We start from the raw sequence: 24,667 nt of genomic DNA, 5'->3' as shown, positions 1-24,667 counted from the left end.
CAACCCACTGACCATAAATCAGACAATGGTTTCAAAATCTTAGTAAGATTGTGTTTAACTGTTATAGTGTAAAGACAACTGCACAATGCATGTGCTTCTTGATCCGGTAGGATTCCAAACAGAATCTGAAGTCTATAGGTAAGAAAGGCTTCACTTTAGGTAACTCGGACCCTAAAGAAAACCTCATGAAAGAACTCGCATCTCAAAGAAAGGACACTTTGCCTAAGTTTGCTGTGTTTTTGTTGACTTGCACTACTTATTGCTGGCTACTATGAAACACTGATCTAGGAGTACTCCAACAACCTGTAGCACAAGGCTTAACTTTAAGAAGCTATAGTAAACAAGAGACAAAATCAAAGCAATTCTCTTTCCTAACTAGTAACAACACAGAGAATGCAGTCTTTTCCATATCACAGTTAAAGTACAGTGAACAAAACAGCTCAACAAACCTTAAGACAAAAAAGTGCAGGTTATTAATGTTTACATGCAGTTGATAAGCATTCCAAATGTCACATTATGCACTGTAAAAGCTCAACTTTACTATATGGAAATAAGAAAAATGCATCTTGGGGTAAGGGGGAAAGCAATTTAATCATTTCCAGTGATTTTGTAAGTAAAGAAACTCCTAACTATTGTACGGTCACCTCATATTTAACATCGTATGAATATTAAAAGCAAACAATTTAATGGGAAAATGCACAGTACAATGGAAATAGCTTGTTATTCAACACATACAGTAGATCTCAAAAACAAAGACAACACACTCAACCAGGGAGCTTAAAAATATCAAATCAAAACCCAAAGAACCAGCAGAAAAAAAATCCTTCAAAAAGACAACTGTTTCACCTTCCTAGGCCAATGCTTTACAATGTGAGAAGCACTGATACCTTCCAGCTCCTACAGGTGGTGTCTTCTACATACAGCAGTTAGATCTATATGGCTGGATTTGCCAAGAAAACAATTCCATCCCCAGAACTCTCTATGTCAGACAAGACCTTTTTTTTTTTTTAACCAAAATACTTTCTACATAATTCCAAACCAAAATGTACTGTTTAAGGCATCTTTTTTTATAACATTTTCTCTTCACTCAAAGATGATAGTCATGCAGCAGTTTAATGATAAAAATATATTAATATTTTACTATACAGCAGCAAGAAGTTAGTTGTCAATTAAAAGCACACGAACATCTTTAAATGAAAACCTGTAAAAGACTATCGTTACAAACAATTTCAGTTTGGAGGACACCAGCTTAGTAAAGTGCTCTCCTAAGCTTTGCATTTTCATACCCTACACCTTGAATATATGAGTTATAGAACATACTTTTGATAGAAGGCTTGTACACTTGGGGAACACAAAAACACTTAGCGTATAATGTAGCCAGTAATAACTAGCACCACAGCTACATGGAAATCCTTTACATATACCAACTTGGCTTTCACTTTTAAAATGAAGCTCAGAATCCATGGCTCAGTAGGATAACTATAATTGTGTTGCTCTGCTTTTTAACAGGTCTACATAAGTTAATAGCACTGGCAAAAATCAAAGGATAGCTTCAGACCTCTTACAAGTTTAGGAGACAGTGCTAGTGACCACAAATAGACTCACTACCTGATGTCCAAGTACAGGTTCACTGGAAATTGCTGCACGTTAGTTTTTAAAACCTTTCTACACATAATAAAAAAAATATATTATGAACGATACAAGTACATCTCATATACACAATAATGACAAAACGCCTACTCAGTCAAAGCAAACAGATGCAGAAAAATATTATGGGAGATTTCCTTTCCTTTCTTTCTCTTTTTTCTTTTACTATTTGAATAACTTTGGTTCCAACCGTAAAAATCACAACTTAGCAAATTTCATTTAAATGCCTTTTTTAATAATTTCTTCATGTTCACAGAAGTTTCACTGACCATTTTTATATGTTTAAGGTCCAGATGCAATGCATATTGTATAAAAGAGAGCACTTATTGTTTACCTTGCATGAATTAAACCTACGTACCTTTAACTCTACAAACTTCTGCATAACATTTAGACAAAGCTCAGACACACAGCATGCCTAGCCCTCATATATATACACATCTCTAATCACAGGTATATAGGGTGTCAAATATACTATAATAACCTCCATGTAAGGTTTGAAATTTGGTAACAAAATGAGAAAAACTAAAAATATTATTTTACGTGTTCTAAAATATCTCTTTTTTGTGCTAAAGTCAAATGTTAGCTCAACATGAAAAGGACTTTTATATAATTCAGCAATATTATAATCTTGACCATTTTGCAAACACTTTTAATAATAATAGCTTAAACGTGTACAAAAGTTCTTGGTTAATTAGGGAAATAAACACTCAGTTCTTTATATTTTTTAATCAAGTAGGAAACACAGTTCATATAATGTTATTACTTTTTGTATTTTTTTGTTTGTTTTTTGTTTTTAGCAGCTGCTTACTGTTTTATATGGTGGATAAAGTGGACAACATCCAGCGATGGGTGGCAAGTCAAGAAGAGAAACTGTCAGTTGGTGGAGGTTCTGTGGGTGGTGCTCCCTTGGAGTTAAGTTGTTTTTTTTTTTTTTTTACTTTTTAACTTTTTATTTTCTCTCTTTCTTTACAGTATATTTTCTCTGTGTGTGGCTGTGTGTGTGTGTGTGTGTGCATGTGTGTGGGGTTTTTTTCCATTCAGTTTGATCAATCTTCTTCCCCTTCTTCCTCACCCTGCAGTAGCAGGGTGGCAGCGGCCGTCTCCTCCTGCTGCTGCTGCTGCTGCTGGTGAAGCTGCTCACAGGCAGCTCGCTTCTCCCTCTGCTTCTCTTGAATCTTCTTCATCTCCTCCGAGTACTTGCAGAAGGTGTGTCCGAACTTGGCCCACACCTTGTAGGGCACGGTGATGGAGTTGCGGTAAGTGGGCTTCACCTCGCTCACTCGCATAAACACGCCGTACTTGTTAGAGCCCACATCGAAGAAGAAGCGCTTGTTGTCCACAGTCAAGGAGGTGCCCTCGGGCAGCTCAGCCGGCTCCTCCTCCACTCCGTAGTCGTCGATGAGCTTGGCCAGAGCGTCGCGGAACTCGATGAGCCCCTGTGCGGGCAGTGCAATGGTCTGGCCCTGCGTGGAGCCCAGGCCGGGCCCCCGGTTGACCGTCTGGCGGATGCGCAGGAAGCGGCCACGCTGGTTCTCCTTGAGATCCATGTAGTACTTGCGGTTCTCGCGCACCAGGAACTCGCTCTTAAGCGCCCGGCGCGGCTCGTCCTGCGCCTGGGCCAGGTCGGGCGGCTGGCTGGGGCCCAGCTGCGCGTAGTGCTCGATGAAGTCGCCCAGGTAGTCGCGGAACTCCACGGCCACTGACATGGAGAGAGTGAGGCGGCTCTTGTTGCCGCCCGCGCCCACCTCAGCGATCTTCAGGAAGCGGCCCTTGGCGTTCTGCTTTACGTCCAGGTAGAAGCGCTTGTTCTGGATGTCCACCCGCTTGGAGGCCAGCTCCTGCGTCTCGTGCTGCAGCCCCCCCGGGGCCCCGCCGCCGCCGCCGCCACTGCCGCCGCCGCCCCCGCCGCCACCACCGCCCCCGCCGGAGCCCGAGCCCGAGCCTGGGTGCCCCAGGGAGCCGCCCGAGCCCAGCGCCGCACCACCCTGCTCGCTGCCGCTGTCTCGGTCCGCCATGATGCTGCGCTCCGCCGCCGCGCCGCCGCCGCCTGCCGCTCCGCCCGCCGCCGCCTCAGTCGCCTCAGCCGCCGCTGCTTTCCCTCCCCGGCTCCGCCTGCTGCCGCCGCAACCCCCACAGCCAGTCAGCCACTCTCGCGAGATCTGCGGGAGAGACGAGACAGACGAGACCCGGTAACAGGGCACTGACTCCCCAGTACAGTAGCAGGGCGCCCTACTGTACGCGCCCACCCGCCCGCCGGCACGTGACCCGCGCCCCCTCCCCGGTGTCAGCCCCCCATCCGCCCGCCCGCCAGGCGGCGCCCACCCGGCGGCCCTCACCCCACACCCCTGGCTGGGAGGGGGGAGAGCAGGACGCGCCGCGTCGCAGCTGCTGCCGCCACCACTGTGGCTGTCGCTGTTGGCCAGACCCTGGGCGGCTTCGGCCCGGGGAGTTGGGGGACTAAGGATGAGAAGGAGATTGCCATACTACGCACAGGGAACAGGCTTGAGCTCTGCTTTCCAGTGACCCCAAAGAGGATGTGAGGGGAGGGGCCTGCGCGGCGCAGTTGAGCCGGCTGCAGAGAGGGGACACCGAGTCACGGCCACCCCTCCCCTGCGGGCCCCAGCTAGATCCAGACCCAAACCCAGACAGGCCCACCCGTCGCCTGGCTGGACTGTCTCCTACCGCAGAGCCCTGGCCGCAGAGGCGGGCGAGGAAGAGGAGAGGTGGTGCGGCGGTAACCCTTAGCTGCAGAAGGGGCTGCCAGGGATGAGGACGGGGCGCCGGCAGGAGTGGCGCGGAGCAGCAGACACCTAGCCCGTCCCTCCCCTCTCCCTCCCCTCGCTCCCGCCGCTCCCCCTCCCCGCGCACGGCAGTGGCTTTGGCCTCAGATGATCCCGCTCCCCCCTCCCCCCAACCGCAGCCCCGCACAGTCGGGCAGGCGGGCGGGCGGGCGCACTCACCGGCGGGGGGGAGCCAAGCAGAGGACGGCAGGCGCACCAGGGCCCGGGTGCCCGCAGTGCCTGTTCCCGTTGGCTCTGCCCTTCCCCTCAAGTAACAATCAAAAAGAAACCCCACACTCACCCAAAAACCTTCAACCAGCCTCTCTGGGGACCACGACTGACTGCTTGCCTCCCCCTCCTCCTTCCGAGATTTGGGGAAGGGGGGCACCCTATTTAGGGCTGAGCCCAGCCTGGGTTGCCGGCCAGCTCTGCGGATGAACCAGGCCCTGACGAGCCTTCACCCCTAGCCCACTCTTCTTCCTCTCTGGAGGGACCCAGAATGGAGGAGAAACCAAGCAGACTTTAGGAAATTCACGAGCTAAAAATGTCAGGAATTTCCTGGGAAACGCAGTTCCTTACGGGATTCATCAACGCAGGTTCGCTCGCCCCTTTTACTCCTCCTCTCAGAAACTCCAAAGTGTCAAGGAGAGCCCCTATCTCTCAAAAAGTAAAACATTAAATGATCGCTGGTTTTTAGGCAGACATCTAGGTTACCGACCATTAATTAACCAATGACAGCTAAACCAGTGACAGCTAAAGGGGGTCTACTCTGATCTCAATAAGGGGCTCAGAAATAATTGATTTCTCTTCCTAAATTCTGAGGCATAATCTAGGGCCTGTTTTCCTTCTCACGGATAGATAGAGAATGCTTATACTCCCTCACTGCAGTCTGCAGTCCTAGCATCTGTGGGAAAGCTAAGGCCTATTTCCAGGGGAACTTCTGCCTATGACCCCCTACACTTTCCCCATCACCTTCTACAGGGGGCTTAGAGGATACAGACCTCACAGCCTTACTCCTGGCTTTCTCAAGCATGGATTGCTGCCTTCATCCTGAAAAGAGTGTGTCTATCACATCTATGCTGTCCATTCCCATTGAACAACCCCCCCACCCCAGAATAAAGAGACTTGCCTCCCTCACTCTTAGCCTCAGAGACAGCTGAGCATCTGGCTGCCCAAGCTTCCTAAGGAAAAGAGGGGTAAAGAGAGGACTAATCAAGAAGCCCAGACCAGTCCAGAGCGTAAGCTTTGTCAATGCCTGAGACCTTAAAGCCCCCTGATATATCCCTCCATCTCCTGGGCAAACTCTGCTGCTGAGTATTCACAGCTTCCTTTTTCTCTTAGCAAGGGCCCCATTCAACCCAACATTAGCTACTTCAGCTCTGGACTGACCTTCACTACTTCCCGCTAAAGAGGAAGAAATAGGGCAAAGCACCCTGGCTCCCAAAGAGCAAACCGGAGTAGTCCTGTGGAGGAGCCCCAGAACCACCCACCTGTCCAGTTGTCCCTGAAGTGGCTCCCTAAAGGGGAGGTCCATTCTGAGAGATAGAAATCCAGGCTTCTGGCCCCACAAAGAACTTTCCCTCAGTTTGGAAGCATCCTCCAGCACCGCCTAGTACCCTTTCAATGCTGATTTTTCTGCACTCCCTCCCCTGTCCCCAAGTCTGTCGGGAAGGGGACATAGGAACTGTTGGCGTACTTCCCACCACCCAGAAATACACGGGTGAAGAAGCGGCGGCTCCTCCAGGTTCGCAAGGTAGAGATCAGGACCCTGGATAGACCCCGGCCCCAAACAGGGACGCAAAGGCTGAGTGGCAGGGTCTCCGCACAGAACTGGGAGGGGCATTACACTCCCACCTGTAAACTGAGACTAAGATCTGCTTAACACCGATCTGGAAGAGCCGCTGTTCTTCCTCAAGGGTTTACCTTGCGCTGAACCAAGCCCTTGCTCCGTCGGGAGAACTCAAAGCAGCAAGGCCAACGGGATTGCGGGGATTGCGGAGAGCGGGCATGCGCCTGCCAGTTCCTGCCATCCTACCATTCTAATGATCACTTTCCCCACGACCAAAAAAAAAAAAAAAGGCTCAAAACTGCCCGCCTTCTTCAACCAACTTTGGAGTTTAAATTTCTTGCCCTCTGTCCCAAACGTTTATGTCCGGGGTTCTGAAGCGCTTTAAGTTTGGAAATGCCCTGATTTTCTGCAAAACTGACTGTCACCAGGAACCAAGTTCTTAGTTCCCCAGCGCAGAGGCAACTGATGAAGTTTCTAGGTAAAACACAAGTTAAATATCATTTGCACGCAGAAACTGGAAATTTTAAGCTCAAATCAGCAAACCGAGACCTGAATCTCTCCACATAAATATGTGCTTACTTATTCTGTTATGTATTATATACGTATAAAAATTTGCCATTATCCAGCTTCTCGCCTACTTTATAAATGTATCTAAAAAGCAAACAAGGTTAATAATGCCTTTTCCAAAATAATACAAAGATAAATACGATATTTAGCACATTTTCACTACTGAAACAAGAAAGTTAGTTTCATGATAAGTCTGTAAGAGTGGGCTTTTGGTAAGAATGGAAGGGGATGGTGAAAGGCGGCTTTCCTTGGGCTATAGAATACAGTATTCTTAACAGGTAGCCTGGGAAGAATGAATATTGACTCAGAGAAAAGTCTTAAAACAAAGAGTTTAGAACCTTAAATAGAGTTTCAAAGTTAGATTTGCATCCTGACATTGAAAATCCATTAGCAAATTTGTGGATTTAAAAACATTCCTAGCCATTTGTTAATTACCTAAACAATGTACTAATTTGGTAAATGAAAAGCCAGTTCTAGTGTCTAGCTGTTTGAATTGTTATTTTAAAACAAATAGTTGTAGAAATAAAATTATAATTTCAATACGAGGTAGTAGAGACAAAGGGAAAACGAAATACATTAATATGAAGCAAAATATCCATGTTAATTAAAAAAACGTCAAAAATATTCCCTTTCTCCTCAAAGTTTGCTTATATTTTTAAAAGCTGATAAACGTCTTCAGATTTAGTGTGCTCTTTTATTAACACTACACACACGTTTTTAAGAGAACAGAGATTGCTTTATTTTTAATCCCTCTATCTCTGTATCTTTAACAAACTCTAACAAAAAAATTGTTCACAAGTGAAACAGACATTAGGCTGGACAAGAAAGGAAAAAAGCCTCATTTTCCTCAGCCTGAACTACGGGTGGGTCTGAAATAATATAATTCAGCTTTGGTTTTTAAAAGTAAAAATTAACACACACATTTACAGAATAACTTGGAGAGAGGGTATCTATCTCTGGGTAATAAACTCTTTTGATTATGGAGTTCCCAACAAAAACAATATGCTGATTGATATTTCACAAAACCACAGATTTCCCAAATAAAAGAGAAGCAAGAACATTAGACCTTGTGCTTTCAAGTGTTACTTAGGTTAAATGCCTGTCTTAAATCAGACAATTATCTTCAATAATCAAATCATTAAAACTAACTTGTACTGTAAGCGTTCAAAGTGAAGGAATTACCCATTTCTTCTCTCAGCTATCTACCAGGAAAACTCTCAAGTAAATCTTAACATTTAGCAACAACGACTAACAGTATTTCACTAATCATTTTTTAAAAGCCTATCCCCTTTCTATAGCTCACTTAATCTTTAAAACTATACCTCTCCAATGCTATTTCAATGTTTAGGGTTAAAGATAGGAATTAAACATTTAAAATCTGAGAGAATAATCCATGTGATAAAATCCTCGCATTTCACAAAATTTTATTTTAAGCATTTGCAGAAGAGTTAAATAAACGTAGCACACATTCTAGATTCAATAAAAATTTCAGAAAACCCGACATTTTATGTACCAAAAAGGTCCAAACAGAACCGATGCAAGTGTCAATAGCTCTCTCTCTTGCTACTGATTCTTAAATGATTTTTACCAGTACCCAAAGGAATGAAATCAGCAACTTTCTCCACACTCTCATCAACACTCCAATTTTCAAAGCCACAATTCGCAAACGTCAGTTTGGGCGGGGAGCAGTGGGGGTCTTCAAATAATCAAAAAATTCCTTTTCTCCTCTGACAGTCTACCAACAGATGTCAAACCAAATTCAGTCTATTGTAAAGCACTGGGACCTCCCTTCCAAGGACACGGGACACAAACACAGACACCACTGCACAAAGCTGTCCAAAAGCTCCTGGCCCGACAATAAAACAAGGGGCCCAGAAAAGAACGAATCAGAAGCCTCAATAGGGTCCCGCAGAGACGACGGAAATTAAAATAGCATTTATTCAGGAGTAAACAGCAACAAATTAAAGGAAGTTTCCCCAACCGGACTCTTGGGCCTTTCTCTATTCAAGTTCAGGCTCAAAGCAGATATATTTGCGGGGGTCCCTTCCCCTACAGGCATCTCAACCGCTGCCAGGGTCCACAGTCGCTCAAAGGTAAGACCCTCCAACTTCATATCCATTCCTTTCGCCCTCGGACAAAGGCAGATCAAACTACGGAGCTGATCTAGCTCTGTGGGGCAGCAAAAATGCTTGTTCGGGCCACCCATCCCTGGGCCTGGCTGCATCTGCGATGTCAGCACCAATGTATTCTTTTTTATTTTTACAACGCATACAGGGCGGGTGTATGCATTGCGGGGGTGGTGGGGGTGAACAGAGGAAAGGAGGGGTTGGTAGTGGAGCCTAGAACCCTCTTTCCTCTCCCCTCCTGCCAGGGCTGCTGTGCAGGGAGTGTCGGCCAGGTTTGGCGCACTGTCCCAGGTCCCGGGCGAAGGCGGCCAGGGGAAATGGGTCTTAGAGATTGCTAAGCAAACGGCACCATTGGTGGTCTCCAGCGCCTGTAGAGGTAGGATTGCCTTCTTTTCTTTCTTTCTTTCTTTTTTTTTTTTTTTTAAGGGGCGTGTGACTTTATTCTTTTTTGGAGATGGGAGGGAGTTCGTACGTTCGTGCGCTCCGGGGGGAGGGGGGTGCGCTGCTGCACTGCCCGGGTCCCCGGAGGGAGGGTGCGGGGATGTCTACAATGCTACAGTAATTATTCCTGGGGCATAAGAGGGCAATTAGAGGGGAAAAGGTGGGAGGCACCTCAAGCTGTGGCAGTGGCAGCAAAGACGGTCGCAAGGGGCTTACCCGGGCGGGCGGGCGCTGTCCTGCCGCAGGTGAGGGAGGGCGCGGGCTGGAGGGAGGGAGGGCGCGCGCGAGGCAGGCGCTAGGCAGGCGCGAGGAAAGGGGGAGGGGAGGAGGGCGCGCGCGCGCACACCTGTCTTGGACAGCGGCGCGAGCCGAGCTGCGCCTCACTCGGGCTCAGCCGGCTGAGGAGGGAGAAGGGCGGGCTGGCAGGCGGGGGCGGGACGCCGAGGGGAGGAGGAGGAGGCGGCTCGGATGGCTGGCTCGGCTCTCGCTCGTTCTCCCTCCCGCTAGCAAGTCCGGCTCACACCCTGCTTCTCCCGCTCACTCACAGCCCCCTTGGCTCTCCCTCCTCCTCCTCCTTCCCCTGCGGGATCCGCTCGCCGCCGCCGCCGCCGCCGCAGACGGCAAGTCGTGGCAGCCAGACGTCGGCGCGTAACCCGGCGCTCTGTGCGTGACTCCGGGCGACGTCAGCGCGCGCTCCCCGCTACCCACCATTCCCCCCCCACCCTCCTCCCGTGGCTCGCGCCCTCCGCCCTCGCGTCCCTCCGTTTCAGTTGCCGCGGCGGCGGCCGCCGAGCGCGCTCCCTCCGCCCCCCCATCTCGCGCGTGCGCGCGCCCTCTCTGCTGTTGGCGCGTCAACAGCCCGCGGCCCAGGCCTTGAGGCGCGTTTGAGAAGGGGGCTGCCTGCGGCCTCTTTGCCCGTTCTTCCTCCATCCGCCTCCCGTAGCGCCACCAGGAGGACTTATTCCTGGTTAGGCTTTGAGGACGGAAGCCAGGCTCAGGCGGGGACAGAACCCTATAGGGCCTGCGTCAGCTCCAACTTAGGGCCCTCAGCGCCGTAGTCCGTGCCGCTACCACCCCGTCACCCTAGCCTCCCCCCGTCCCTGTTTCGCCCGCATCTCTCAGGGGGCGATAGGCCTTTCATCTCCCGGGAGGGTCTCACCTTGGCCTTCAGACTCCTGCCGGGAGGGGTTAGAAGGGCAGAATTAGCATAAAGAAGAAAGGGGCTAGACCACGTTCAGGCTCTGGCCCCAAGAATCCTTGACAGGAAGCGTGGGGTTGCTACCCAGCCTCCCACGCAGTGTAGGTGAAACTGGGCCCCTTTGAGGGACTGTGACTAAGGACAAAACCCTGATAAATATTACTTATGCGTCGTTGGGCCGAGTGGGAGAGAGTAAAAGGGACGAGTTAATTTTTATAAATTGCTACGTAAGGGCAAAATACAGAACTATAAACTGTCCTTTAAGAGTTTTCTTGAAATCTTACCAAGTTTGACAAGATTTTTGGTACACGTTAACTTTTACCCTCGCTTTGTGTACTGTCATATCTCCATTCTGCAACACTGCGTGCATAGAAGATGGATCACTTAAAAATGCCTTCACCATCTTTAATTATTTAAATATACCGCAGAGAACTCAATCTGTGATTTAAGAAAACTTAGTCACTGTTTTAACTTATTTAACTGAGTATATTTTATTTTGAGGTTGCTCTGCAGTACATCTTGAGATACTCTTATTAGGCAATAGACTTTTAAACTCACTTATTATAGGACCTTTTCCAAGAAGTTTTTCTAGCTAAGCCTTAGAGGCAGTAGGACAGGTGAAATTAACCCCATTTGATAAATAAGAAAATTGAGCTACAAAAATACATCAGTTGTTGAGAGTTGCAAATAGTGTGTCACCGAGAGAGCGAGAGAAACACCACAGGTCTATTACTACCTGCTTTATCCACTAAGCCAGAGATTCCTCAATAGTTTACTTCCTGGTATCTTTTGATGCTCCCTTCCCCCTCTTATGTATTGTAGGCAATGCCTAATGTCTGAGAGAAAGGTATTCCTGGAGACCTCAAGTCACAGATTATTCTAAAAGGGCATTTTTCTGCAATAGAAAATTATAGCTCAGAAATAATTTGTTGTGAATCAAACTTCCATACTAACAAAACAAAATATTTATTAATCCCTAGTTCAATGTGAGAAAACTTTTGCATTAAGAATGCCTCTAGAATGATGGGTCATTTCCTTTGAATTGTTTCTTTATTCACCTCATCTTTAGGTGGCAGCACTACTATATAAATATCTTTGAAACTACAGTCTTCTGCAACTTGATATCCTAAAGAATGTTTTGTCCTAAATGCTTCCAACTATATTGTGGAGATTAGAAGCTGGTGAAAATATGGAATCATAGCTGAAAATGAGAATACTTAGGAGGGTTCTAGCAGAGGAAAAATGGGCTTGCAGAGAAATTAATAAAATACATGGAGCTACTGAGGGAAAAGCTTAGGAAGTTTTTTTTAAGCTTTTTTATTTTTATTTTTTTTTAGCTATGTAAGGAGCAAATAGCATCTTTAAAGCTCTCTTACTGAAACAGAAGATAACCTTCCAAAGCAAAGTATAACTTCTCAATAGTGTACGTGTATCAAGCATTTACAAGTTTAAAGTTGCTAGTTGTATACATAGCTGCCAGTATTCACTACAGTTTTAAAATTCAGGTGCAGTTTTCTTTATTAAACTGCACAAACTTATGAAGATCCCAAATAAGACCTTATCGTTGACCCTTGTGGAAAAGAAGGACTCATCTGGGCTCCCTTCCTTGCTGCTTACATTTTTCATGTAAAAAGTAAACTGCCATTACTCAAACTCAGAGAAGTGAGAAGACAAGCTAAAATAAATATAAAATAACTATATAAATATTCTATATCTTAATTTCCCCCACATTTTTTTGAGGGTAATGAATGTGATATGTAAGGGTTATTTGGATCAAGTGTTTTCTAAGTAGAACTTTGTGGTAATTAATTTTGTATATTTACAGTAGTTCTCCCTGTACCCCTTTGTCCAAGCAGCCAAGCAAAATTGAATTTACATGCATTTCAAAATAGACTGCATTAGATTTACAGTATAAATACAACCACTAAGGAATATAGAGGTATGATCATCAGCAGTGGAAAATCATTTCTGAATAGAGGATGAAGTGTTAATGAAGTCTTTCTTGATGGCAGCTTCCATTTTTCTCAGGTCATACTTGGAGAAGGAGTCTCAAGCAAATTGGTAGAACTCAAACTCCCTAGTATTATGTTAAGATTTTTAAGCTCTCTTGTGCCAGCAAATCATGCAGCCTGGGGGCCTTAGCTCCAAGCTTCTGCCAACTCCATTTTGGCAGTAAAGTGTTCTGTTGAACAAAGTTTGCACGTGTTTGGGGTGTGAAGTGGTTCCTCAGGCATTTATTGATTTTATTCCAGTTTAGGGACTTGAAGACAAGGGTCAGAAACACAAGATTTATATAGTTCATATGTGCCCTGAAACAGACTATGCTAGTAATCTTGAATTTTCACTTAAACAAGGATAGGTTTTTCTTTGTTGGTATCTGAGTTACTGAAGTGGACCCTTCAGCTTACTCCCTAGGTGCTAACATAATATTCAACCAGATCTCAGAAGCACGTAAGCAAGATCCTCTTTGTTGAGGGTATAGAGCTATGGAAAATCACTCCTCATCCTCTTACCCATAATACCACCAAAATATGTTTATCCAGATGAAACATACTAAATAATAATATACAGCTTGAGAGCAAAAGGGCCAGTAATTATTTAAACTTGATCTCATTGTCAAATTAAATATAACTCTGAGCCTCTGATCTTTTTTTGTATCAGTTGTCTGACTTCATCAGTTTCACCTACCTCCTCCCATCCTGGCGTCATTGGTTAACAACACAGGTCCAGATGTGTGTGCTAATTTGTCTTATTTCAGAGGTCCCTTGTCTTGTCAGAAATATATATAAACAGTTTCAATTTCCATTAATTTTTCAAGTAATTTTAATAGAAAAATCCTTGCATAATCTGGGGTAACACAATTTTAAAGCCATAATAGAGTGCTGTTGGAGTATTCTTTTTTTTTTCCTTCCTGGTTTAAGAATAATGGGAAAAAAAGACAAACGTAAAAGTAACAAACGTTGAAATGATACTATTATCGTACCTTTAACCATGATCAATGGAATGTCAATTTGTATACAAGTATGGTCATTTGAAAATGGTAGTTATTCTGGATACTTGCCAAGAGAATGTGACCTAAATTCTTATTTTCACTTTTTCCTTCTCTACCCTTCTTTTAAAAAGTAGTTCCCAAGTCAAAACTAACATATGGATGGAGTCAGAGAAGGAGAGGAAAGCTGGGCCTTTCCGAAGAGTGGATCTATCTGGACTGGAAATTACCATTGAAATTTGCTGCACATTTTATGGTGACCCCAAAACTCCTTTGCTTGCTTGCTTTAGAGTATCAATGTATTGCCACTTTACTACCTGGAGCAAGACTAAATACATAGATTCATAAGTAGATATGCACATACAATCATATACTGCTACTCTCAGGCTAATTTAGGAAATTTTTACATTCCAGAGCAGTAGCACTTTGCAATTAGATGAAGATCAGTTGTGTTTCTTTCTATGGTGAGTGAAATGTGTCAGAGGAAAAATCAAGATAATACATCATGGAAAAATACGAAGGAAGTTCTTTAATATTTTGTGCTATAGAATTTTTATCTTTCAAGTATACTTTTTTCTTCTTGTCTACTTAAATACTCAAAATTAATTATTAAATGTAAATATTATGTAATTGTAATGATTAGTTTTTACTTGCTAGATAGTAAATCAATATTTACTTCATAATTATGTGTATACAGAAGAAATGTTTTTTAATTACCACTTTGGAATCCTATTAATATATATATCACATAAACAATATTACAGCTGATAATTGGTTTAGATGGCTTTTTTTTTTTTCACCTTGAACTTCCTTTTGGAAAGTGAATATTACCTGCTATTTCAGGACTGGTTCTTGGGACCCACCACTGTTCATCAATCAGCCTTATTTTCTTGAGTCATTTATTGAATAGTATCTATCAAATGCCTGTTTGCCAGACATTGTTTTAGGTGCTTGAACAAAACAAAAGTCCCTGATCTCATAGAGTTTCCAGTCTAGTAAGACATAATATAATAAAGAAAGATATACTAATATGCTGGATAGTGATAAATACTAAAAAGAAAAAGAAAGCAGGTAAGGGGAAAGAGTTTTCTGTGATTGTGTGTGAATGTGTGTGTGCATGTCTCCTACCTGATATTTTAAATAGAGTGATCAAGGATGCCTCTCTGAAGAGGTAACATTTGAGCAGAGATTTGAAATAGTCATGGGAAAATCTGGGGAGATGTTCCAAGTGTTGTGAACAATTTATGCTGCATAAAGTCACTCAAGTATAATCCAGATACCATCTCATGTATAATCCAAATATACATGGAACTATGTATTTTTTTTTCCTTAAGAGAAAAAGAAACTCATTAGGTTTTCAGAAAAGTTTTTCATTTAATATCAGCATTGTTCACATTGCTCTATTTCTCATGATGATTATTCCATTATTTAATACAATAAGATTTATGGCTCTACAGACAAAGCTCTACAGTCCTTTATGTGCAATTCCAAAATCCAAAAACTTTTTCCTCAATTTATTTTGTGGCAAAAACTGAACTGACATAACTCTGTTTAAAGTCTTCATTTATTCCATTTGGTGTGACTATTGACGTATTTCAATACAGAAATATGTTTGATTAAGGTATGCTGCCCTGGACAACACATGATAAGTAAAATATAGGTAGCATAATATATTACATTCCTAAAATATGAAAAGAATTTTAATTCAGAAACACATCTGGCCTCAGAGATTTCAGATAAAAGATTGCAGACCTGTACCAGATTTATCCTTGATTTTCTGATTAAATATTATCCCTGATGTTAATGATATGTATCGTTTATAGTTATATTTATATTAATGATATTATGAAGTATTATCATTAATGTTAATCTTTGGATATATTTTATTCAAGGAATAAGGTTTATATAGTGTTTTTATTATGTACCTGGCACTGTGTAAATACTCTTTCACAGATGAGAAAGCTGAGCCACAGAGAGATGAAGAAACCTGCTAAAAGTCACACAGCTATTAAGTGACAGAGCTAAGAATTGACCCTAGACTATTTTCCTTTATTATCTGTGCTGTTTGCCACTTAACTAACTCCCCTTCTCCCCATCCCTTTCATACTCCCTTCTACTTTGGAAAAGTTTTGAATATAAGCCCTTTCTAAGAGCATGTTTTTTTCTTCTACTCCGAAGTATCAGACATCAAAACTTTACATATTCTTTACAAACAAATATCTCAGTAATGTTTTCTTATTTTATTTTCTCCTGTTATGATTTCAGCCATTTCCATTTCCAACTGACATTGAGAATGAGAATAAGTAAATCTCCAGTCTAATAAGTTTTCACGTTAACCTCATCTTTCACCATCATTTTCTTTGGATATATTTGGATAATAATGAGGTACCTCCCTTATTATTGTAGTCTTGTCAGATGTCAGTTCACATTAAAAATTTGGATCTAGTTTACTGAGCAGTAGGCATCTGCCAGATCAACTTCTGTCATTAATTTGAAAGTTTCCTCTCACTCAATGAATTACATCAGCTCACTTTATTCTAGGCATATTAAATCTGTGTTTTTGAGTTGGATTTTTTTTTCATTAGTTTATCCTCAGGTAAGAGTTCTTCCATAAGTAATTAGAAACTGAGATTGTTTCTGCTTTTATTTATTTACTTATTATTTATTGGCTATCTAAAATCAAGATTAATTGAGCATATGTCATAAGGTTGGGCAAAGACTCTATTATGACTGTACTATCTAGGTAGGGTCAATTTGAGTAAGTATATTACATTGAACTTTCCAAGAATCTATTCTTGAGATCCCATTGTGAGACATTAAATAAATCACTTTAGTTGTTCCCTGTGAAAATTAATGTATTGTCCTTGAATACAAAGATGAAGGTTCTGACACACACTCGGTAAAGCATTATCTTTTGTGTAATGTTGACAGAGTTGTTCTGAGCCAAACACAGTTTCTCTGGGGTCACTCCACAGCTCATGTTTGCTAAGTTTAGGGGTGCAGTTCATGGCCACTAGAGCTAAAGAAGAATTAAACCCATCAATTTTACCTTATTAGCATACTGCTGAACCAAATGAGCCCACAAATCACTCACTAAATTGCTGAGAAAGGAAAAAAGAGAGACTGAATAAATACATGTGTGTGTTGAGATTGACTGTAAAGAACATCAGTTGATAAATGAGGAATTGAGGGCTTTGCCAAGGCTTAGCTTGAGTAACTTTTTGTCTTCTGTGGGGTCAAAAAGATGAGCTTTTCCCTTAAGACCATGCCCTGGAGACACAGCTTTTCTCCACTAGTTCTGAAATATTCCATATTCATAGTGCCCAGTACAAAACTTTTGGGGCACACCATTAATATTTACCAAGATGTAATAATCTTTTGGGGGGGAATCTAATACTTGCAATTTACCTCCACTGTATATAAACAAATTTTAATGAATTCATGTGATGGACAACTTTTTAGCTCTTCTGTTTTCCCTACTTTTTAGTTAGGTGACCCCTCCTCTATTCCGTGTGGTGGTCAAGAATGTGGACTGGGTAATCAAATCTCCTAGGTTCAAAACTCTGCTTTCAAATTCCTAACCATGCGACTTTGGGCAAATTACTTAATCTTTATAGGCCCCAGTTCCCTCATTTAAAAATGAGGATAATACCAAGTGCCACATAGGTATATTATGAGGGTTAAATTAGTAAATTAAAAAGCGTTTAGAAGACGATCTGGTACATAGTAAGTATTCCATAAATGTGAACTCCCACTCACTGGACACCAACTTTACCTGCCCTCCTCTCAAGGCCCAAGCCAAGTTCTCTTTTTTTCTTTCTTCCAACTTCAGGCTCTTGGGCATTGGCCTAAGGTTAAAACTGTCCTCTTCCTCATTACTAGCTTCAACTGCGTTGTTCTTGGAAACGGCCAAGTACGCTTACCTCTTCTAGGTTTTGGGTCATTTTACTTTCTATCTGAACATCTTTTCATGGGTGTTCAGAGTAGGATCTCTTCCATACACACATTTAGAGTAGTATCTCTTCCATTTATACATTGAAAGGTTCTCCCCTGATCACTGAAGTATGTGTTCCTTGAGAGTAGGGACTGTGTCTTAATTATCTCTATTATTTGCCTTCCCTCCCCATCCCTGCTACACAGTCTATGCTAAGGAAGTTTGTTGAATAAATGAATTAATCCATTTAGGCTTTGTGTTTTTTGCTCATTTAATCCTGGGTATTCTATTCTGAACCTCCAGTTTTCCTGAAAATTTTCTTGTTCCTTTTATCTCTGGAAGTTTTAGCTTCACCTGGTGATGCTGAGACCCCATCTTGGATCATCACAATTTTCTGGCTGGCAGGTAAGAGGTTCAGTTTACCACACAATCCATTCATGTTAGGAAAAAAAATTCCCATTTATTTCACTTGGAACTTAATTTCACTTATATTTTCTTGGCTCCAGCTAGACTGATATTCTCTTTAAAATCTATCAGTATCTTTGAGAGGGAGTCCATTTTGCAGAACTCTCTCTCATTCCTTATTTGAAGATACTGCCATACCACCCTATATTTCTTTCTTTTAATAAATTTGACATGTAACATAGTGTAAGTTTAAGGTATACAGTGTGTTACTTTGATACATTTATATGTTGTAATATGATTACCACTGTAGCAATATTTATCACATTATGTAATTATAGTACAATATTATTTTCTGCATTCACTATACTGTGCATTAGATCTCTATGGCTTATTTACTACTCTTACAAGTTTGTACCCTTAAACACCATCACTCTTATTATCCACCCCTACCAATCCCCTGATAGCCACCATTTTAACTCTCTCTCTCTCTTTTTTTTAATACAAATTTAACTTTTTTAGATTCTACATATAAGTGATATCATCACCCTCAATCTTTTTACATGGAAAATATGAATCAGTTCTCTCACTTGGAGGGGATGAATATGAATTAGATCAATCTCTTAAATTTTTTTCTTTTTAATGTATAAAAGGTATATGTAATACATATATTATGTATAAAGCTCAATAATATAATGAACTACCCAACCCAAGAACTAGCCTATTTCCCAGTAAATTGCATCTACATTTTTGTTTCTCCTTTATATTTTCCCCTGTCAGAGGTAACAAGTATCCTAAATTTTTTCATCATTCTATTGCTATTTTTTTAATTTAGTTTTATCTCAAATGTGTATGTGCTAAAACAATATATTATTTAATTTGTGTTTTTGAGCATTATAAAAATTCTGTCATACAATATATAGTCTTCTGGGATTTGCCTTTTTAACTCAACATTATGGTTCCAAGATTCATTGATGTTGTATATGATGATTGTTGATTTTTACTACCATATAACATTCTATTCTGTGAATATATCTAAATGTATTCTTCTAGTGATACATAGTTGGGTTATTTCTAGTCTTTTTAAAAAATTATAACCATTGCTACTGTAAAAATTTTATGCATGCCTCCTGGTCACACATGCAAGTATATTTCTTGATTATATGTAGAAGTAGGGTTGCTTGGTTGTAGAGTATGCAAATATTCAACTTTGTGAGATAATTAATGCCACACAGTTTTCCACTCTCCCACAGTTTATAAGAATTCTACTTATTCTTCAATATGTGGTATTGTTACACAATTTTTTGCCAGTCTAGTAGTGATAAAATGGTATACACCTTTTATAGGATAGAAGAAAGTCATCCTTACCCAAAGCTTTTTAAACTTCCTCTTCTTTACTATATTAAGAGCTCACAGCCTCATTTGACATCACTGTGCCTGGGAGTTCCTTTGAGAGAAAGTTATTTATTTGTGTGATAGTTTCTAAGGGTATAAAAACTGAGATAGGGTGGAGGCTGCTAACTGGATTGTTTGAATGTTGCTTTTAAGTTGAATTTGCATAAATACCAGATTATACACAAACTAAAACTTCTTGCTAATGCTCTGCAGAAACATGCGGAATTGCATTCTTTACTATTAGCCCATCATAAATTAATCTAGTCTTGAGTTTATATCTGAAAAGCTATTTTAAGTAAAAGGCTCCTGCAATCTGCTGATCTGGAATATTTTCACTGAATCAAGTTTAGTAAAGATATCTTTGTATATTTCTTTGTATTTTAACTTACCAGACATTCAACTTGCCCTCTTTTGATATGGTTACATAATGTAATGCAAATTAATCTCTCAAATAAATTTCAAAACTCCAAATGTTCATCGTACTTCTGTTATTCACTGAATTGACCCCCAAACAATAACCAGGAAAGTAAGTCCAAACTGATGGTACCCTAAAATGTGTGTGTTTTAATTGAAAAAGCCATCTTGTATATAAACAGTTTTTGTCAATAACTAAAAACACATGAATATAGAAAAAGAGAATCCAAGAAAAATGACAATATATGTATATTTTTAAGAAGAACTTTTATACCTCCTTGTGTTTATTGTCTTTAAAAACAAATATCAGTTTGTCATTTGCTTATTTTTTCTTGCCTTCAAAGGAAAGATTTTTGAAGAAAGGGACTGTGCATTTGTTTTATGTTTCTTAATTATATTGTTAAATATAATATCCCAAAGGGGAACTTGGAGAATATTAATTAAGTGCAAAAGTCCCCTCTGTACCATTAATATTTGTTGACTGACAAAATGACCGAGTTAATATTCATGATCAAACCATAAGAAAGCTGCAGTAACTTTCTTCTTTATTGTACTGTAGCTATTTTTGGAAATAATCATCCATCAGAGTGAATACATTTATGCCAGGTGAGTGTTTTTCAGCTTTATTTATATAGCTGTTACTGTGTTTAGTCAAGTTGCTATCAGCCATTGACTTCTTTCAGTGCTCTCTTTTAAAACCAGATTGGGGCGAGGTGGGGAGGGGAGGATATAGCTCAGAGGTAGAGTGTGTGCTTAGCATGTATAAGGTCCTAGATACAATCCCCAGTTCTTCCATTAATAAACAAACAAACAAACAAACCAAATTATCCCCCAAAAAAAGATTTTAAATTTTTTTAATTAAAAAAAAACAAGCATTAAGCCTCATTTCCTCAATCCCATAATGCTGGATATTCACTTCAGTACTGATCAAGGGACATCAGGTGCTGCTGAAGTAAGACTGATTCCTGCCAAAACTCTCTCTTGATGGGGGCTTTTCTTTTATATCACGTAGTGTAAGTGAGCTTTTTGTTTGTTTGATTTTGTTACTTTGTAAGTGGTCATCTATAAGACAAGGCAAAGCTAGAGGTTTAAGCCTTTACTTCTAACATGGATTGCAACATGACAACATGCTCACTGTAGAAGGCAGCCTCTGAGAAGGCCCTGACTCCTGCCTTCTGGTTGTCACACCCTTGTGTAGTCCTGTCCCCCGCTGTTTGAGGATTGATCTGTCTGACCAACAGAATGTTGTGGAAGTAGTAGTATGTCGCTTGCAAGATTAGGTTATAAAAGACTGCAAGGACCCAGGGACCGCAGGCCAAATTAGAACCTCAGCTAGTTCTGAAGGGAACCGTTTCTGAGGTTGGAAAGTGTTAACCTAGATCTTGAGCCAAGAAGATGCAGGCTTTATTGAGTCTAAAAAAAAGAGAGAGAAAAAAACCTGGATACGTAAATAGAAATAAGTAGGAATTTCACTGAAATATAGTGAAAAGAAGAGAGCACCTAATAAAAGGAAATTAAATACTGTTACATGCTACAGCATGGTTGAACCTTAAAAACATGCTAAATGAAAGAAGCAAGTCACAAAAGATCACATATTGTATGAGTCCATTTACATGTAACATCCAGAATTGGCAAATCAATAGAGACAGAAAATAGACTGATAGTTGCCCAGGACTGGAAGGTTGGGGTGGGGGATTTGGGGGTTTCGTTTGGAAGTAATGAAAATGTTCTAATATTGATTGTGGTGATGATTGCAAAACTCTGTAAATATAATAGAGCCATTGAATTGTACCCTTTGAATGGATGACTTGTATGGTATATGAATTACAGTTGACCCTTGAACAACGTGAGGGGTTAGGGGCGTTGACCCCTGCCCCCACCCAACACGGTCAAAAATCCACATGTAACTTTACATATATCTCAATAAAGCTGTTTTAAAAAGACTGTTGTTTCTATGTTGGGCTTTCTCTCTCTCCTATCACTTGTTCTGGAGGAAACCAGCTGCTATGTCTCAAAGACAGACAACCTACCTGTGGAAAGGCTTATGAGATTTCCAGCCAACAGTCAGCAAGAAACTGAGCCCTGCCAATAACTTTGTGAATAATCTTTGCTAATCCTATAGGTGGAAAATAGTATCTTATTGAAGTTTTAATTTGTAGTTTCCTATTATGAGTGATATCAGGCACATTTAATATGTTTAAATGCACCTATTGGAGGAGAACAAAAAATAAAAACATGAACCCCATATTAAGTGACATTAGGAAACAACTTTAACCCTAGGGCACAGTATATGATTTTTCTGTGAAAAACACACAGATTTTCCCCAAAGATGCTCAGAAAGCCACCAGAATTGGAGGGGCAAAGAATATGTGCTGGAAGGGAAGGGGCTAAAAAGGGGTGGATTATTTAAAAGTCTATGTGAGGATCAGGTAGAACCCAGATCCTCACTCCCCATTCCTACCCCAAGTAGCTAGTTGCTTTTCCCTCCTTCACAGTGCAGGAGACAGAAGCTGTCATCTCTGGAGAAACTGAACTAGAGAGACTCTGGACTTGGATATATCAAGTTCTGAAGAATAGGTATGAAAACAAGAACTGGGTATTGTTAAGATGAGGTTAAATGCACTAAAGGCATTTTTCTCAAGCTGTGAAGGGTTGAGTCATCCTTCCTCAATGAACTATCTACCTGTCACACAGATTGCAAGGCTCACACCCTCAGGCTCGGTACCTTTTCTTTTAGTGATGGAAGCACTTTGTTGTATTCTTACTTAACAGTTCTCCTTTTTAAAACAACTCTATAATGAACTTGCCCTTGTTTGTTTGTTTGTTTGTTTGTTTATCACATCAGTTTTCATCACTGGTAGAAGACTACTCTTTTCTTTCCCTTATTTCTTTTAGCTCCCAAAGGAGGATAAGGAGCATCACTCCTTCTTCCTCTCCTCCTTTTTGGTAGGTTCTTCATCCAATTCATCTCACATGGAGAAATTAGTTAACTAGACCCATCAGGCTTCCCACCCTTTAGGTGGTGACCTGGAGGAGGAAAAGAGGGCATTTTCAGTTTCTAGAGAACTTTGGCTCAAATTTCAACAAGAATGGTAGAGGAAGGAGGTGGCTATTTCAGTCATGAATGGTTATGTTCTCCTAGGCTAAACCTATAAATATTAAACGCCAATTTTGTGGTGGTAAATGCCACCAAATTGGATTGCTTTTAACACAACACATAACCCTGGCAAATATAATTTCAGCTCTTTTCTCACACTGCGGTATCCTTTTACTTACACCATACTTTGACAGAGGAAGAATGGAACAAGCTTCATTTTGATTCATGAATGTTGTTTTTATTCTAAATGCCCCATGTGAGGGGAATGCAAATGGACACAAGATATATGCAAATTCACTTGCATACCCAGAGAAGGCAAATGAGGCTTAGTTCTTAGATTCCTTGATCAGGCTCCCTGGGTGAGAAGGCTAAGGAAAGAGGTGTCTGTAACTGAATTACAGAGAACGTCATGTTTGAGAAGGGAGAGGAGAGATGTTGGCTGCCATACAGCTCCCAGCATTCCAGAACCTGCATATAAAAGTGAGTGCAGCTGCCAAGGCAAGAGAAGGAGCTCAATGAAAGAACGGCCTTCACTGGTGTGAGGGCGCCCAAGGCACAGAATGCACACAGCGGGATAAAATGGAATCTCCAACTTTTCTGCTTTAGGTCTTGACCCCAAATCTCTGCATAAGTCCTTAAACCACTCACTATCTCTTCCTGCCTCCTTACTCTCTTTTACAGCCCAGGCCAGGACCAGGTTGCAGGAGTGAGGCACAAAATTTAAAGGGAGCACCCCCCCCAAATCAGTAATCAAGATAATGTTTTAGTGTAATAATTTTTAATTTCAAAATTAGTGCAAAAAATCCATGTTGAGCAAAACACCAAATTTTAAGTGAAGACAGAATACTGTCGTGCACTTTTATGACCCTGCCGCAGTCATATCACCCTGAACCTGAACTTGGTTCCAATAAAACTTTATTTGCAAAGCAGGTAGCTGGATGTAGCTTGCCATTTTGCTTTTTTAAAACTATTACAATAAAATATTATTTATCTTGCTGATTGAGTTTTTTGACGCCTCTTAAATTTGGTGCCAAGGGGAGTGTATCACTCACCCTATCCTAATTTTAACCATGTTTCAATCCTTCCTTTTTTTCTTTTTTAACCTTATAACGGTTCTGTTTGTAAACAAGCTCCCTCCTGGACTTGGCTCAATATAATGAGACTAGGAAGATACAGAACTTACTGGTTTTTGCAGAGAGCTTTTCTCATTCCACCTTCCCTCTCTGCGTTCTTTCTCTGAAATCAGTTCCCTGGCAGAGCATTCTTAATTGTCCTTTCTTGTCCTTTTATTTGCTTCACTTTTCTTTTTCCAAGCAACATCTCCTGAATTTCTTGATCCCACCTATCCAAGTTCAGTCATTTATCATTTCAAAAGCCCCTCAATTCTTATACTGATTTTAGAAAACTAGGAGGGAAGAGAAATTTGTTCTGCTTGTGACAGAGGCTCTTCTACCTGACCATGTCTGGGCATAGGGTAGGCTAAATGGCTTGCTTAGAAGAATGGACATTGTATATATGCCATGACAGAGGCATGTCAGAATATAAACACTCCTGTGCTGTGTTTATAAAAAATTATTACTTTACTTTGGGCTGTGTTAGCCTTTATGTTCCATGCTGGGTTCATATTGCAGTGGAGTAACATCATAAGTATTTTTAAATTATGTACATTCAAATATACACAATGAGAGACAGGGAGAAAAGGAGAGAAAGGGAGAAAAAGAGAGAACTTAAATTTTGAAGGTAAATCTCAGGCATTCCACTAAATGTGCCTGTATCCAGAGTGAGCATGAGAAGGGAGATGTGAACTTGCTGTCTCCTTACAAAGTTGTGTCTATAGAACTGTACTTAATGAACAATTTTAAGGAATTTTAGAGTAATTTGTCTATAT

General features: G+C 41.3%; 1 protein-coding gene across 3 annotated transcripts; it reads right to left on the bottom strand.

The window, feature by feature from the left end:
- Positions 1 to 572: 572 nt before the first annotated feature.
- Positions 573 to 10,044, bottom strand: PURA (purine rich element binding protein A). 3 transcript variants are annotated; one of them, XM_032476876.1, is made up of 2 exons: positions 9,697 to 10,044; positions 573 to 3,806 (listed from the first exon to the last, which is right to left on the bottom strand). In XM_032476876.1, the coding sequence occupies exon 2, from the start codon at positions 3,660 to 3,662 to the stop codon at positions 2,694 to 2,696; it is 969 nt and encodes a 322-aa protein (XP_032332767.1). In that variant the 5' UTR covers positions 3,663 to 3,806; positions 9,697 to 10,044; the 3' UTR covers positions 573 to 2,693. The 3 variants fall into 3 exon arrangements, with proteins under 3 accessions (XP_032332767.1, XP_032332766.1, XP_032332768.1); XM_032476875.1 differs by having other exon boundaries at positions 9,567 to 10,043; XM_032476877.1 differs by lacking the exon at positions 9,697 to 10,044 and adding an exon at positions 4,330 to 4,531.
- Between the last annotated feature and the right edge of the window lie 14,623 nt (positions 10,045 to 24,667).

The sequence above is a fragment of the Camelus ferus genome, chromosome 3, assembly GCF_009834535.1.
Source record: "Camelus ferus isolate YT-003-E chromosome 3, BCGSAC_Cfer_1.0, whole genome shotgun sequence".
Taxonomy (NCBI): domain Eukaryota; kingdom Metazoa; phylum Chordata; class Mammalia; order Artiodactyla; family Camelidae; genus Camelus; species Camelus ferus.
This window is presented reverse-complemented; position numbering and strand designations above follow the sequence as displayed.

Excerpts from the sequence above, each read along its gene's own strand:
- PURA (XM_032476876.1), bottom strand. The coding sequence starts at position 3,662 with ATGGCGGACCGAGACAGCGGCAGCGAGCAGGGTGGTGCGGCGCTGGGC.